Here is a 14340-nt window from a genome sequence, read left to right as displayed (position 1 = left end):
CACCATCCTGACTCCCCAGATTTTGGACTTCCTCCAGATTGCCAGAAATTTGCTAGCCTTCCCTCTGGATCGCATCTACGATTCCAGCAGCAGTAGCCTCATCCATAGTTGGTTTGAGCTTTCTTCATTTTCTTTTCTCCATGGAGTAGCCCTCGTGCCCCTATTAGTACTGCCAATGGGTTTGGTATAATGTTGGGGACTCCATTTTGCCAAAACAAATACATACCAATCTTTGTATTTGATTATGGCTCTATGCTCTAATAATCATCTAAATAATAAATCTAAAATGTAATATGTTACGGGTATTGTTATAATTTGCAAGCTTATATTCCTTGCTGCTTGCTCCCTTGGAACCAAAGTAAAATTACATGTCAACATCTGATGCTGCAGGAATATCTACTGCTCCCTCTAGTGGCAAAAAACTGAAAAACTTAAGCCACATAATTTGGAGTCAGTAGCAGCTGTGTAGTTGTCTTGATGATTCCATTTTCTACACCTCCTACAACTTCTCAATTAAATAATTGCTCAAGGGCTGATGAGTGTTCCATGATGGAAGAGAAGTGAACTGGAGTAGGCCCACTTGTTCCAGCGAGATTATATTCACATCGAGAACATCAATAAGCTTCTCGAATTCCACCATGGTTGGCGAAAGGAAACAGAAAGCAACAAAAGCGATTGTAGGTGAAAGACAGACAATGAGAGCGAGATTATAATGAACTTTGCCAATGAAAAAAGTGATTGTGAAGAAAGAAAGTTTTGATAATAAAGGCATAGGGCGTGGTGTAAAATATTCAAACGGTAAAAATTGGACATGAATTCATGATGATTGGAATTCATGATGATTGGATTCATGGTGTGATGATTGGATTCATGGTGTGGTGATTGGATTCATGAATTCATGATGATTGGATTCATGGTGTGGTGCACACAATTTGATGCGACAAGACGGCTAAGAGAAATGAAGTGGAGGTTGCCCCACCATACAATAATAATAACCTAATGAATTTGCACTCTAACCAATGCATGATTATTATGTGGACATAGACACGTGTCATATGAGTGTGTGACAAAAATAGTGCACATTGGCACAAGAACTAGTTTTGGTAGCCTTCCAGAATAGGGCTTCAATCTGAATCCATTGACAGGCTTTGATAATTTCACACCATCCAGTGAAATGTTATGGTGCCTAGTTTAGCGGATATCTAGTATGGCTTGTCCATCTTAACTTGAGTTTACTTGGATGTGGACCCATTCTGGAATCAAACAAAAATACTGGATCACCTACGTCAAAAAATTTAAATTTAGCATTTCTATTAATTCAAATGTTTTGGTGCCTAGTTTAGCGGATATCTAGTATGGCTTGTCCATCTTAACTTGAGTTTACTTGGATGTGGACCCATTCTAGAATCAAACAAAAATACTGGATCACCTACGTCAAAAAATTTAAATTTAGCATTTCTATCAATAAAAAGCTTCTATCGCTTTCAAATGACATCAGCAATCCAATTGCTGATGAAGCCTTTTTTCTCTTAGTGCTAGCAGCAGTTTCTCCAGTCGATGTGTGACTGATTTTTTGATGATAATCTATGAGTCACTGCTACCCATATACTAGTGAGAAGGGACTACTTCCAATTTTGCCACTTTATATGCTGTCATCAATGCCTAGAGTGTTGAATACAGGTTCTCATCCCAATCTTTTTTCCTCTCATTTTCAATTTCTTCAGGATTTGTTGCAATACTTGATTGGTGGATTTTGCCTAACCATTGGCTTGTGGATAATACACTGTGGACTTTTTATGAATACTCATATGATATTCAACCAAATTACGAATAACTTGGTTCAAGAAGTGTCCACCCTGATCACTAACCAATTCTACTATGCAACCAAACCTGGTCATAATCATTTCACACAAGAATTTTACTTACAGATACAGTTGTGTCATCTCTAAGAGCCTTGGCTTCTACCCATTTAGTGCAATAATCAGTGGCTACCAATATATACTCGTTGCCGGTTCTCTAGGCTGGTGGTTGGAATGGACCCACAAAATCTAATCCCCACTTTTGAAATGGTTCCAGAGAGGCAACATCGAATTGTGTATCCAATGCATTTGGTTGCCCTAATCTCTGGCAGAAATTGCAACATTTGGCAAATTTCCATGCATCTTTCAGCACTGTTTACCACTATAATCTAGCATGGAATATTTTTTGGCCTATAATTTCTCTAGAAAAATGCCCTCGGTTGATGCCTTGACGGGCTTCTATGATTATTGCTATCTTCTCATGATCTGGGACACACTGCCTCAAGATTTGATCAACTCCCATCTTGTACAATTGTTTGGCTACAACTGTAAATGTTCTACTTCAAAGTGCCACCCTCTTCCGATGATCTCAACTCATGCCTTCTGGAAATGATATATTCATCAAGAACAACAACATTTTATTGTGCCATGTATTTGGTGGAATATCCAAAATGAACAAATTTGCATCCAAAAATTGATCTAGAACACCATCTACCGGATCTCCAGATTCTATCTAAGATAGAAAATCAGCAACTACATGCTCATTTTTGGGTCTATGTTCCATGGTGAACTCAAACTCTTGCAACAGCAGCATCCATCTTGTCGATTTTCCTATAAGATTAGGCTTGCTCACTAGATAAATTAATGCAAGATGGTTGACATGAAAAACAAATCGATTACCCAAATAATAATGCCTAAACTTGTTAATAAAATACAACATGCCTATATCTTCTCTCTTTCATGGAGTTTTTCTTCTCAACTGCCAGATAACATTCAACTGGCGCATAATAAATTGGACATAAACATTGAGCATTGGTTTGTTGCATTAAGGCACTGTCGATGGCAACATCTGATGCATCTACAAAGACATGAAATAGCCTCTCCCAATCTGGAGGTTGCACAATCGGTACTACGGATAACATCATCTTCAAATGTCAAAATGCTTGTTCACACTTCTCATTCTAGATGTACAGAGCATTCTTCTTTGCACAAGCAGATATAGTGGACATGCCACATGTGCCAAATATATGAGAAACCTTATATGCCATTAAATCTATCCCAAGAATCTGCTTAATTCTTTAGTGCTGCGCGTGGAGCTTGCAATCGAGCAATGACAATTACCTTTTGGGGATCCACTGCTAGCCCATCTTCTAAAAAAATATGGCCATGCAACGCTCCACCGCTTACTGCAAAAGCACACTTTGCTAGATTGAGACTTAGTCTTGTTTCACGACATCTCTGTAGACATAAAACTAAGTGTTGAAGATGCTGCAAACGCCTCCCAAAGACATTGAAGTCATCCACAAAAACCCTCATAAATGTTGTGAGGTACTCATAAAGGATTTCCTAGACCATACTTTGGAATGTGGTTTGCATTCTTTAGCCCAAAAGTCATTACATTGGAGGTGAACATTTTGTGGCCGTCTTTTCTTTATCCTCGGGTGCCATCCTTACTCAATTATATATGTTGTACCTATCCAAGAATGAATACATCTCATGGCCACCAACTACATCCAGCAAACAATGAGTCTATAAACAAACGTGGAAAAGGATATGTGATTGTGGCCGTATTCAATTTCTAGCAATCCACATACACTCAACTTGCCATTATTTTTGGAAACAATGAAAATTGGAGACACCCAATTAGCTCTGTCAATTAGATAAATGAAACCTACTTTCAGCAATTTGTCAATTTCTTCTTTCACTTGATGGGCATAATTCAGATTCATGTGGTACCTCTCCTGCTGGATGGGAACTGCATCTTCTTTGAGATTAATCTTATGCTGATAAAAACTAGGGTAAATATCCTTCATATCCGTATAACTCCAAGAAAACACATCTTTGTATCCTGACAGTAGTTCTTGCAATTGTTGTCTCTGTTCCTCTGTAAGTTTGGCACTTATTCAGATCATTCAAGGTTTTTGATCATCTCCCAAGTTCATTTCAGACAATTCATCTTCTTGCACCCGACTAACTTTCTGCATGTTCCTCTTACATGGGCTTATTTGGCAGATATAAATGTCTTAATTTCATCACAAACCTCATCCTTTTCTACTTTCTGGACAGACTCTTGGTTTTTTTGCTCTAGAATTTTTTATTCTAAATTGGCTAGGATTTTGTCTTCCACAGTTGTCCCCAAAGTCGGTTAATCTACCATGACTTTTGGCTCATACTGTGACACTATCCGATCAACATCCACCTCAAATAGAGAGACTAAGTCTGGATTTTCTTTTAAAGTTTTCTCTTCCTCATCATCTTCCACTCCTTCCAAGCCACAGTTGAGTCCTTTTGCGCAGAGCGGTCGATCCGACAGGTTGACTTTTCCTTTCGAGAACATGGACACCCGAATCTTCCTCTTTTCTTTTCAAATGGTTAGCCAATCTGTTTCCCAATTGTGTTACATTTTTCCATGACGGAGCCATGGTCAGCCAAGCAACATCTAGTATGCTCCAAAGTTATCCAACAGATGCCTGAAATTTACACACTGATTTCTTGATTTCGGACAATGCCCTTAGGCATCACTCTCCGGTTGATTTGCCATCTTGATAGCAAAGGGGGCCGGTTGGATATCTATGATGCCTAAGCTAGGAGACATTTCTTCTTATAACACATTAACTCCGGATCCTCCATCAATGAGAACTCTAGGTACTGTCTGTTCTTTAAATGCTCCTATAACTTCTAGAAATGGTTCTACTAAGCCATATTGAATTATGTCCATCTGACTATTGTTGGGCTGAATCTCTACGAACGATTCCATAGGAATAATCTTTTCCAAGAGTTGTTGCCTATAATTAGACACTAAGCACAAAAATTGATCCAACATGATATTATGCTTCATCTTGTGCAAATCCTCCCATAAATGAAACTCTGCTGATGGATCAGCTTTTTGCCTTGCTGCAATCCATGGTAATATTCGTACCCCTTTCTCATGCACACACCAGTCCTGGTGTTCCTGCCCTTTGAGTGGGTTTTTTCTTTCCTCTTTGCACACCCTATTGTGCATGTTGGTAAAGTGTGGTTATCTATGCAGGATTGCAAAATGAAGTACTTGATAGATGTATGTCATGTTCCTAATATTACAAAAAACCTAGTTTGTGTTGGTTGGTCGAAATATGGTTGAATAGGGTCTGCAACAAGTGATGTTCATTTCTCAAGGGTTCTTACTATGTGGAAGACTTCAAAAATTGATGCCATTTAGTTACAAAGGGTAAAAGAAATGGCAAGATGTTTACTTTGGCTGTTGCCTAAGATGAAGGCAACTATGGGACATGTGTCATGGTGGCAAATATTGACATATTGGCAGGATATTTACTTTAGATGTTAGCATGCCTGAGGTGAAGGCAACTATGTTTGCACATGGGACACATGTTATTACAGATATTAACATATGGCATAAGTGCATTGGTATGGCACAAGCGCATCTATGTAGACATAAAATATTATTGCAGGTTTATCGAAGTTTAAGGTTGATGGTATGCATAAAGTATGTGAAGCATGCTAGCTTGGTAAGAAAGCTAAACATGTTTTCCATGAAAAGCTTGTCAATGCAATGCCATTGGATGTTATAAAATGACAATTGCAGGTTGCAGGTATTATGTTATATTCATTGATGTTCACACTAGAAAAGTGTGAGTTTACTTCATAAAGAAGAAAAGTCATTTTTAGAGATTTAAGTCTTAGTTGAGAAGGAAAAAGGCATGCAAATCAAATGCCTAAGATTGGATGGTGGGGGAGAGTATTTTTCCAATGAGTTTAGTGTTTTCTTAAGAAGAATCAAGATGCAATTCACATGCAAGTATACTCTACAAATAGAATGGTGTTGCACAAAAAGTAGCAACAACTATTATTTACATTATGAGCAGGACCCTCCACACTATGGATGTTCATGGTATGATAAATAAAAGTTTATAGGCATAAAACCAGAAGGGGCCAACAATAGTGTCAGTCCCTCTTGTTTGAGCTCTTCCTCAATTCTCAATCCTCTAAGGTAACCCTTCCAATAGCAATGGTTAAGCTAGAAAGCTTGAACCACTCTCCACTCCAGCCTAGCTTGATCACTCCCTCACTCGAGATATTCAGCATGCGGTATAGTCAATCACACTACAAGCAATCACATAAGTATGCATACCACAAGCAAGCAAGAAGGTAAGAGCACAACAGAAGAAGAAAGATTTGCACCAAAGAAATGATTGATTCTCCCCACATTATTAAAAGTTGTATATGTACAAAAGGGCTTTGCTCGATCGCCCAACTTAAGTGGATGCCCATAGCCTATCTCTATTCATACATACAAGCCTTATGGCTAGGTAATTATTTTATCAATGGGTCCCATGGCCATACATGCTCTTAGGCTAGAGGGGGATTTCCTAATATACGAAAAGTGTGAATAGGGACAACATTGCTTATCAGCAAGTTGAACGTCATGTTGAGTATATCTCTTGAGCCCATATTTGCTTCAATCTTCTTCATTTTTGTTGTATGTAGTATAAGTTATTGGATCACGTGTGCAAAGATTAAGAAAAGGCACCATAAAAAAAACAAATATGGGTGGTGATGAACAACTATGATAGCAATTGATTTATCAATTAAATAAAGCAACACCAAAGTTTGTAATGTATTATCTTGTTCTTTTACATACTTTTTCATTGAATTATTTCAAGTAGCATTCAAAATATCACTCTCATGTTTTATTGGTCTTAAACTTCTCTCTCAAAACGTACACATATATTAAAAGAAAAGGTGGTTATTTGATGAATGTTGAAGAGAAAGGTTCCAAATTTGACATATATGGACCAAGAAGGATATGAAAGTGTGATCTTGGAATATGAACATGTTGATCTTCTCTTTATTGGCCCCCACTACGTGGAGTTGTAATTTAAAATTTGTAATGATTGTCACCAATTATGCTTTTTGTGCATGCATGTGATCACAAAACGAATATGAAAGATTTAATTGAGAACACAAGGAATTACTTGTAATTTACAATTTGTAATGACTATCACCAATTATGCTTTTTGTGCATGCATGTGATCACAAAACAAATATGAAAGATTTAATTGAGAAGGACATAAGAAATTACTGCATATTAATAGCATTGTCATTTGCAAATATGTGCAACACATTTTTTCATGTGAAGATTTATATCTTTTGTAAATTGAAACATTAAAGCTTGCATGTGTTACATGAAAGTACAAAGCATTTATTAAAAGGTATACAAGCTAGTTGTCACACCCATTCTTTTCATGATTCCCATTAGAATTTTGTTATCCCTAGGATTTGTACATAAAAGAGGGTCATGTGGATCTAGTAATATGTCTCTTTAGTATGTCACCCATTGATAGGTTTTGTCCTTGTGCAAAGTCCTTATTTTACACACTACAAAATTTCTTCAAATTGTGTAAATGAATATCAAATTTATAAGCAAATACATTATTTAGAAATAATTCCTTTGAAAAAATACTTGATATTATTTGCAAATCGTCATTATAACTATAGAATTTATGTTCAACTGTGTGCCCATTAATGTGAACCATTTAAAGCTTTTCTTGTTTGCATTAGTTAGAATAATATGAATCATTTAAAGCTTTTCTTGTTGGCATTAGTTAGAATAATTCCCATTTGATGTAATATGAGGGGATGGGTATTTTCTTGCTGAGTTATATATTGTATTTAGGTCACCTTGCATCTGCCATTTGATGTAATATGAGGGGATGGGTATTTTCTTGCTGAGTTATATATTATATTTAGGTCACCTTGCATCTGGAACTATGGTGTCATGACCACTCAAGCAAGCGCATGCCAATAAAAATATAGGGGTGTTTTCACATTTTCTTTTCTCTTTTTGGTTATGCACAACACTAAAATACTATTTTTAAAATAGCATGAAGTCGAGCATATCTAAATTTGAGTTCAAAAAGCACACATCAATAATCTTCTATTCTACTCAATATTTGCAGGTCTCTTTTAGACCAAGCAAACCATGAAGTACCAAGAACATCCCATCCCACTCACATATTCTTTGCTTTACCACATAAGGTGCAATTATCCCAAATTTTTGATTGACCAAAAAAAAAACTTTTATCAAGACTCTTGTAAACCACATAAGAAACTAGTGAGGATACTACACCATGTTTGTATATGTAATTAGTCAACTATACAGTAATTAGTCAACTATGTATAGAGAGAGAGAGAGAGAGAGAGAGAGAGAGAGCATTGAACATCACTGCATGTTAATTTTTTTTACAAAGTTTGACAAATTTTGAGAATGATTTTACACATTTAAATAACGCATTTGCATATCTTACAGCTTGGGCACATTGCAGGATGGTAATTTAATAAAAAGACATTTCTCATTCGAGAAGGATGTTACTTTTGGATAATGGATCACACCTGCAGGTATGAAAATAGCCTCCTCTTGAGCTCTTGCCTACACATGTACACACACAAATACAAACAAAGACTAGATTAGTGATGTGGGAACTTCTCCAATGGAAAAAAGGGATATAGCATGAAGGACACAAGTCCTGGTAAAATGCCCACAATAAAGGGCTTTACAGACAGGATACCTGCGTGATAAAAGGGGAGATCTCAGCCCCCTGTCCAATGGACAAGGTAGATGTCTACTCTCAGCGCAGGACGTGGTCAAAGACATTCAGATGATTTACCTGATCCGAATACGATCTGCCAGAGTGTTTCCAAGCAAACCCCTGTTCTCCTCAGCCCTTCTGATCAGGTAAGGTATCACATGTCCTACCGGTCCAAATGGAAGATATTTGCTTACTTGAAACCCAGCATGCACCAATGCCAGAGACAACCCATCAGCCATGCCCTTTAGTTGGGCAAACTGCAGATTTGGATGACCCTTCAGTAGACCCAGATTCTCAGCTTTCACAGCCGCTGCCCTGCCTGCATTACAAATTGAGCATTAGTTAAACCTCAGAAGCCAGGAGGTTCTTTGCCAGCCATGAACAGGCAACTGCAACCTATGCACCCAACAAGGTGCAGTCTTTATAATAACAGAAAACTGTGCTCAAGTTAAACAAACTTTTAGTACAGACACAACCCTTACCAGAATCAAAATTGTGGGTTGCAAGGACAACAGCCCCTTGGCCACTTGCTGCACGCTCCATCATGAAAGCAGCACATGTGTCATAGCAGTTGTGGGTTTCTTCTATGCAAGAATGAATAGGCGATTCAGCACCCATGGATGCAGCAAAAGCTGACTCTCTGGTTATGTAAGCTCCACGGACCAGTTTCACTCCAAAACCAACCCCCCTTTTTGCAGCCTCATTGGCTGCGAGTGATAGGCGTGGCAGAGCATCCTTAAGATATGCTTGAACTGTGCCATATACGAGAGGCTGTCCATTCTGATTAAATTGCAAAGCAGCTTTATATGTGAAATAATCAATGGCCGGTTGCACAGAAGTGTATTCAGCATCCACTAGCAATGGAAGACTTGCTTCATCACATGCTCTACATAGCTTCCATAGCCTTTCCTTGGCCATTTGCAAGTCCCGCTCTTCCACATCGGTTAGAGGCTCTGGTGGGCTTTGTACATGATATATTGGGCTTACATCAGCGAGCAGTGGAAGCACCTCTTCTCTCCATGGAAGCTTGAAATCTGCATGCTTGTGTTGCCATCTGAGAAGACTGCTTATCCGCTCAAGGAGGGGAAGTGGGCACAAAGCAGTTATCTTTACACAAGAGAAGCTCACCTGCATATACATGAAACATCAGCTAAAGTTTACTCAGATTCGTTCATGTAAATATACAATTACTCGGTTACATTAGAAACATGCCTTCCATACGTAAATTCGTATGTGTTTTTGCATGTGCACGCACATATCCGGACATAGCATTACACCAGTTCTATTGCAGTATTAGTTTCATTTGATAGTAGAAACCTTAGAAAAACTGTTTCTACTGAAGTAATTCTCTGCCAGAATCTCATGTAATACTAGATATGCTATGCAGAAGCCAATACAACAAATGAGTGACTGGAAAAAATAGGAAGAAACTCACCGACCCAGGTGGGAGCTGCAGAGTTTGCTGTATGGTTTGCAAGAACCCCTGCAGGTTGTCATCACAGGAGCTGTTGTCCATAGCATCTTCCAAGCTGTAGTCCAGAATACTCTTCAGGCCCAGTTCCCACATTCTCTGAAGGGTCACAGAAGCCTCTGCAACATCTTCTCCTGCGCAGAAGTGAGAGTAAGCCGTCTTCTTCACCATAGCCAGAAGGGGACGCCTGAACGCAGCGTAGCTCATCATAGGCGATTTCAGCACTCTGATGCTCAAATCCACCAGGGGCTCGTATGCAACCAAGTGCAGATTTAGGAGAGTTGAGAGCAGTTCTGTGGATTTCATGCCGGAATACAGTACTTGTCCATCTTCTGTGTGTAAAATATCTGATATCACTCTTTCTCCTTCTTCTTCCTGAAGCTCCTGAATGCGCTCCAGGTGATGTGAAGATGATCTGCTTGCAGACGAGAATGGCCTCTTTAGGGTTAGCGTTCGATTTGAAAAATAATTTGGTGTGCAGAGTTGGAGCTTGTCGGCTATGGTTGGGGTTAGGGTTACAGGATTTGATGTGCAGGCGTAATCCCTGTTGGCTAGGGTTCCAAAAACCCATGGCCGAAAGGGCTTTTCTAGGGTTAGGGTTTGATGGTTTGATGCGCAGGCATGGTTACGTCTGTTGGCTAGGATCCATGGCTCTGCACACAGTTTTGGAGAGAGGAGGTGCTTTCCAAGAGGTAGGCTTAGGGAATGGAACCTGTTAGTTTCTAGGGTTTCAGAAACACCATGGCTTTGGGAAGAATCACAGAAAGCATGATCAGAAGAGAAATTTTTTGCTGACGAGCTCAGATCCTTCTTGTTTACTGATGTGGGTGAGCTTTGACCATCCGAGCGTCTGGCGAGGGAGAGGGGGGAGAGCCTGTGAGAGGGGGGTCGTTTGAAGAGCTCAGGGAAGGCCCTGGGAATCTGCCATGCCATCACAGAGACGGCAACGAATTGCAGAGAAAGCCGGGTGTGTGCTCTTCTGTGTGTGTGTGCTGTTCTGTGTGTGTGTGCGCGCGTGTGCGTTGCTGTGTAGAAGCTGAGAAAGCACTGTCTGTGTGTGTGTGTGTGTGTGTGTGTGTGTGTGTGTGTGTGTGTACAGCAGAAGCCCAACTGGAAAAGAAGAGAAGACAGGTGAATTTTAAGAGCTCCTCGCAAAAATATAATAAAAGCAAAATATTTTGAAAAAAAAAAGTGCATCCAAATTTGTAGGAGAACGTGGCAAGTGGTCGGTCCGTTTCACGCGGCGTCCTACGTGGCATCCCCTTCTTGCTGACGTGCCTTTTCAGTTCAAATAGTGACATGGCGTGGTCATCCTCCCGCCACGTGGATACATTTGACTTTCTAGTATCAGGTGGACGCCCCAAAAAAATTTAAATAAAAATAAAAATTAAGGAGATTTCAAAATCTCTTCTTCTTCTTTTTAAATGCACACCCACACATCATTCTTAGAGCATATTTTCTCCGCTTGTAAAACATGTTTAATAGAGGTTTAAATGGGTATAATGCTCGTAAAACATGATGCTTGCGACGCCTTGTGTCGACCATGACACTGTTAGAAAAAACCACATTTTTCAACCAATCATAAGGACAACTTTAAATTCTATCCGGTTTTTGTTTCCAAAATCTCTACTATATGTTGGTTTTTCAACCAAACTCTAAATTCTATCCGGATTCCGTTTCCAAAATCTCTACTATATGCCGGTATGAAAAGTCGTTCCTTAAAATAAGGACTACAAATCTTAGCCACTGTAGGTTTAAAAAAACTCTAGAATGCCGTTTTTTTCGAGCATTGTGTGACCACCACAAGGCCTTGGAAAGGTATATCATACGACTTAAAGTTGAAGGCTTTCTCTATCCTTCAACTTGGAGGCCTCAAAAGCACCTTGAAACCCATTATTCAATAAAATTTACTTTGAATGGCCTTTTATTGAAACTCATTTTGTCATTGGTGGCCTTCGCTTGAAAGTTAAAATGGCTTTAAAGACCATTGCAGCCTTCAAAATTCAACATTGTGACATCACATATGTGTTCATCCCTATCTTTACAAAGTTGAGATAATGCCAATGCGTTGTAGTGGGTCTAGTCATTGGTGACTCTGGTGGTCTGAATTCCGGAACCATTGTGGCCTCATCCGATCTTTGTTTTAAGTGTTCACAGGGTGGGCGAGCAAACCACAATGGACAATAAAAACCTCATTGGATGTGGGCCCCCAAGCAACCAAGTGTAAACAATGAACACCTCTTTGCATACTAATATAACACATTTGAATCCCCCCGATGCAAAAACATTATTTATCATTAGTTTCTCTTTGAATGGTTAAAAAGAAGTTTGATCACCCAAAAAAACTTTTACCTTTTATTGATCAACTTTTAGGTAGTGTTATGTACAATGACTTAATCCACTCCCCAATAAGCTTAGGTATAGGGTACCATTAGAAGGGTGGTTTCTAGTACTCTAGAACTCATGTACTTAGCCACTCCCTTGCCAATATTGAAGTTAAATTTTTTGGCAAAAATGAAGAGGTATTAAGTTGTGATTTGCAAAAAATCGCCAAAATATTAGTCTTTTGTTGCTCCCCATGTAGCCCCCTCCTCGCGAGGCGATAACTGCACTACTAAAGTTAGCCCCCTTATTATAGAAAATCTAGTCACAAGTTTGTTTTGAGCTTGCTAAAAATTAGGTCTAGGTTTTATGCCTTTAAATTTTAAATCATTGATGTTTTATACTCTAAGTAGAAATTCTTTGATTTTTCTTGCATGCCCTTCCAAACACTCCACGATGAAAGTCCTATCATCATAAGGTCACCATAGTCTTTTGGAATTTTCACTATTAGTTTTTTTGATAATGTAGGGGCACTAGAAATGTTAGAAGCTCATAGATTACATGTCGCAAATATTTCAATAGTTGGTTAATTTTTAGCTAATGTATGCATAAAGGAAATATGCTTGGTTGCTCTTTGAACATGCTTTGGCATACTATTTGATCAAAATAAGTTAAATCTTGAACCCTAGTTAATCTCATCATCGTTTTATATCTTTTTGTAGTCTAAAATCTTGAGATTTCCCATATCTTTGGATCTTGTGCCTATATATCTTAGACCCTTCCCATCTTTAATGGGGTAACCAATCATCATGCTAGAAATGAGTGTCACTACCCTCTTTACACACAGCTACAAACTTGGAGTGTCAAACTGCGACCTCATGCCCATCATTCTGAGCTTCATGGGGGTATCCAATTTTCCCTGCTCATGCTTGGGCACCCATGTAAGCAACCCATATTTTGATTTCTAGCACAATTGCTGGGTTGTGTGTAAAGGGGGGTGGCCATCCACGCTTGTCCTACTACCCACATCTTGGGCTTCCATGGAGGGTTATTGGGCTATGTGGCCTTAGTATTTTGGAGCTCTCTTTACTTCCAACATTAGAGAAGTTTATATTATTTCCTACACCTTTTTAAGATATTCTTTTCCTATCCAATTCCTTTTCTAAAAAAATATTTCTAGATATAGAAAATAAGCTTATAGTTAGAGACATGTATTAATATTGAATCTCCCCAATAATCCTCATTCTAGAGAGTCTAGAATCTTGGGACTTCCCATATCTTTAGATCTTGTGCATGTATATCTTAGTATCTTGAAGCTTCCTTTATTTCAAGCCTTTGAAAAATTTATATTCTTTTCTACACTTTTTAAAAATCTATTTTTCCTATCCCAATCTTCCTTTTTATGAGAATCTTTCTTTTCTTCAAAAGCTCTTTCCAATCATTTTCACAAGCATGCCTCTATGATTTCATCAATTCTACACAAATCTACGACATCTTTTATGTGAAAAGGTATTCTGATCATCTTTAAATTTGTGTGAAAAGGTGTTCTGATTATCTTTTGGGTGCTAGGTCCACAATCTTCTATCCCTCCATAACACACATAATCATGGACTTCACAAAGTTGCACTCTTAGCTGAAATTATTGAGAGTAAGCACAATCTTATGATTATCTCTTGGGTGCTAGGTCCATAATCTTCTATCCCTCCATAACACACATAATCATGGACTTCACAAAGTTGCACTCTTAATTGAAATTCATGTAGACTGCGCCACCTGAGGAATTTTTGGGGGTGGCTCCATATGATTCTATTTCTACACTTCAACCTCTTTAGGCAGACACAGAGGAAGGGGATCTCGAAATCCCAAGGCATGCTCCCCAAATCTCCATTCCATCCTCATCTTATGTGGCACCTTGGGTAGGGTACAACCATCAAGATCCCCC

General features: G+C 38.8%; 1 protein-coding gene across 1 annotated transcript; it reads right to left on the bottom strand.

Moving 5' to 3' along the window:
- Positions 1-8226: 8226 nt before the first annotated feature.
- LOC147603766 (proline dehydrogenase 2, mitochondrial-like) lies at positions 8227-11744 on the bottom strand. Its single transcript, XM_086795786.1, has 4 exons — positions 10041-11744; positions 9088-9733; positions 8684-8924; positions 8227-8445 (listed from the first exon to the last, which is right to left on the bottom strand). The coding sequence occupies exons 1-4, from the start codon at positions 11271-11273 to the stop codon at positions 8403-8405; spliced, it is 2163 nt and encodes a 720-aa protein (XP_086651912.1). The 5' UTR covers positions 11274-11744; the 3' UTR covers positions 8227-8402.
- Between the last annotated feature and the right edge of the window lie 2596 nt (positions 11745-14340).

The sequence above is a fragment of the Cibotium barometz genome, chromosome 63, assembly GCF_041138505.1.
Source record: "Cibotium barometz isolate CiBa-2024 chromosome 63, ASM4113850v1, whole genome shotgun sequence".
NCBI classification, from domain to species: domain Eukaryota; kingdom Viridiplantae; phylum Streptophyta; class Polypodiopsida; order Cyatheales; family Cibotiaceae; genus Cibotium; species Cibotium barometz.
This window is presented reverse-complemented; position numbering and strand designations above follow the sequence as displayed.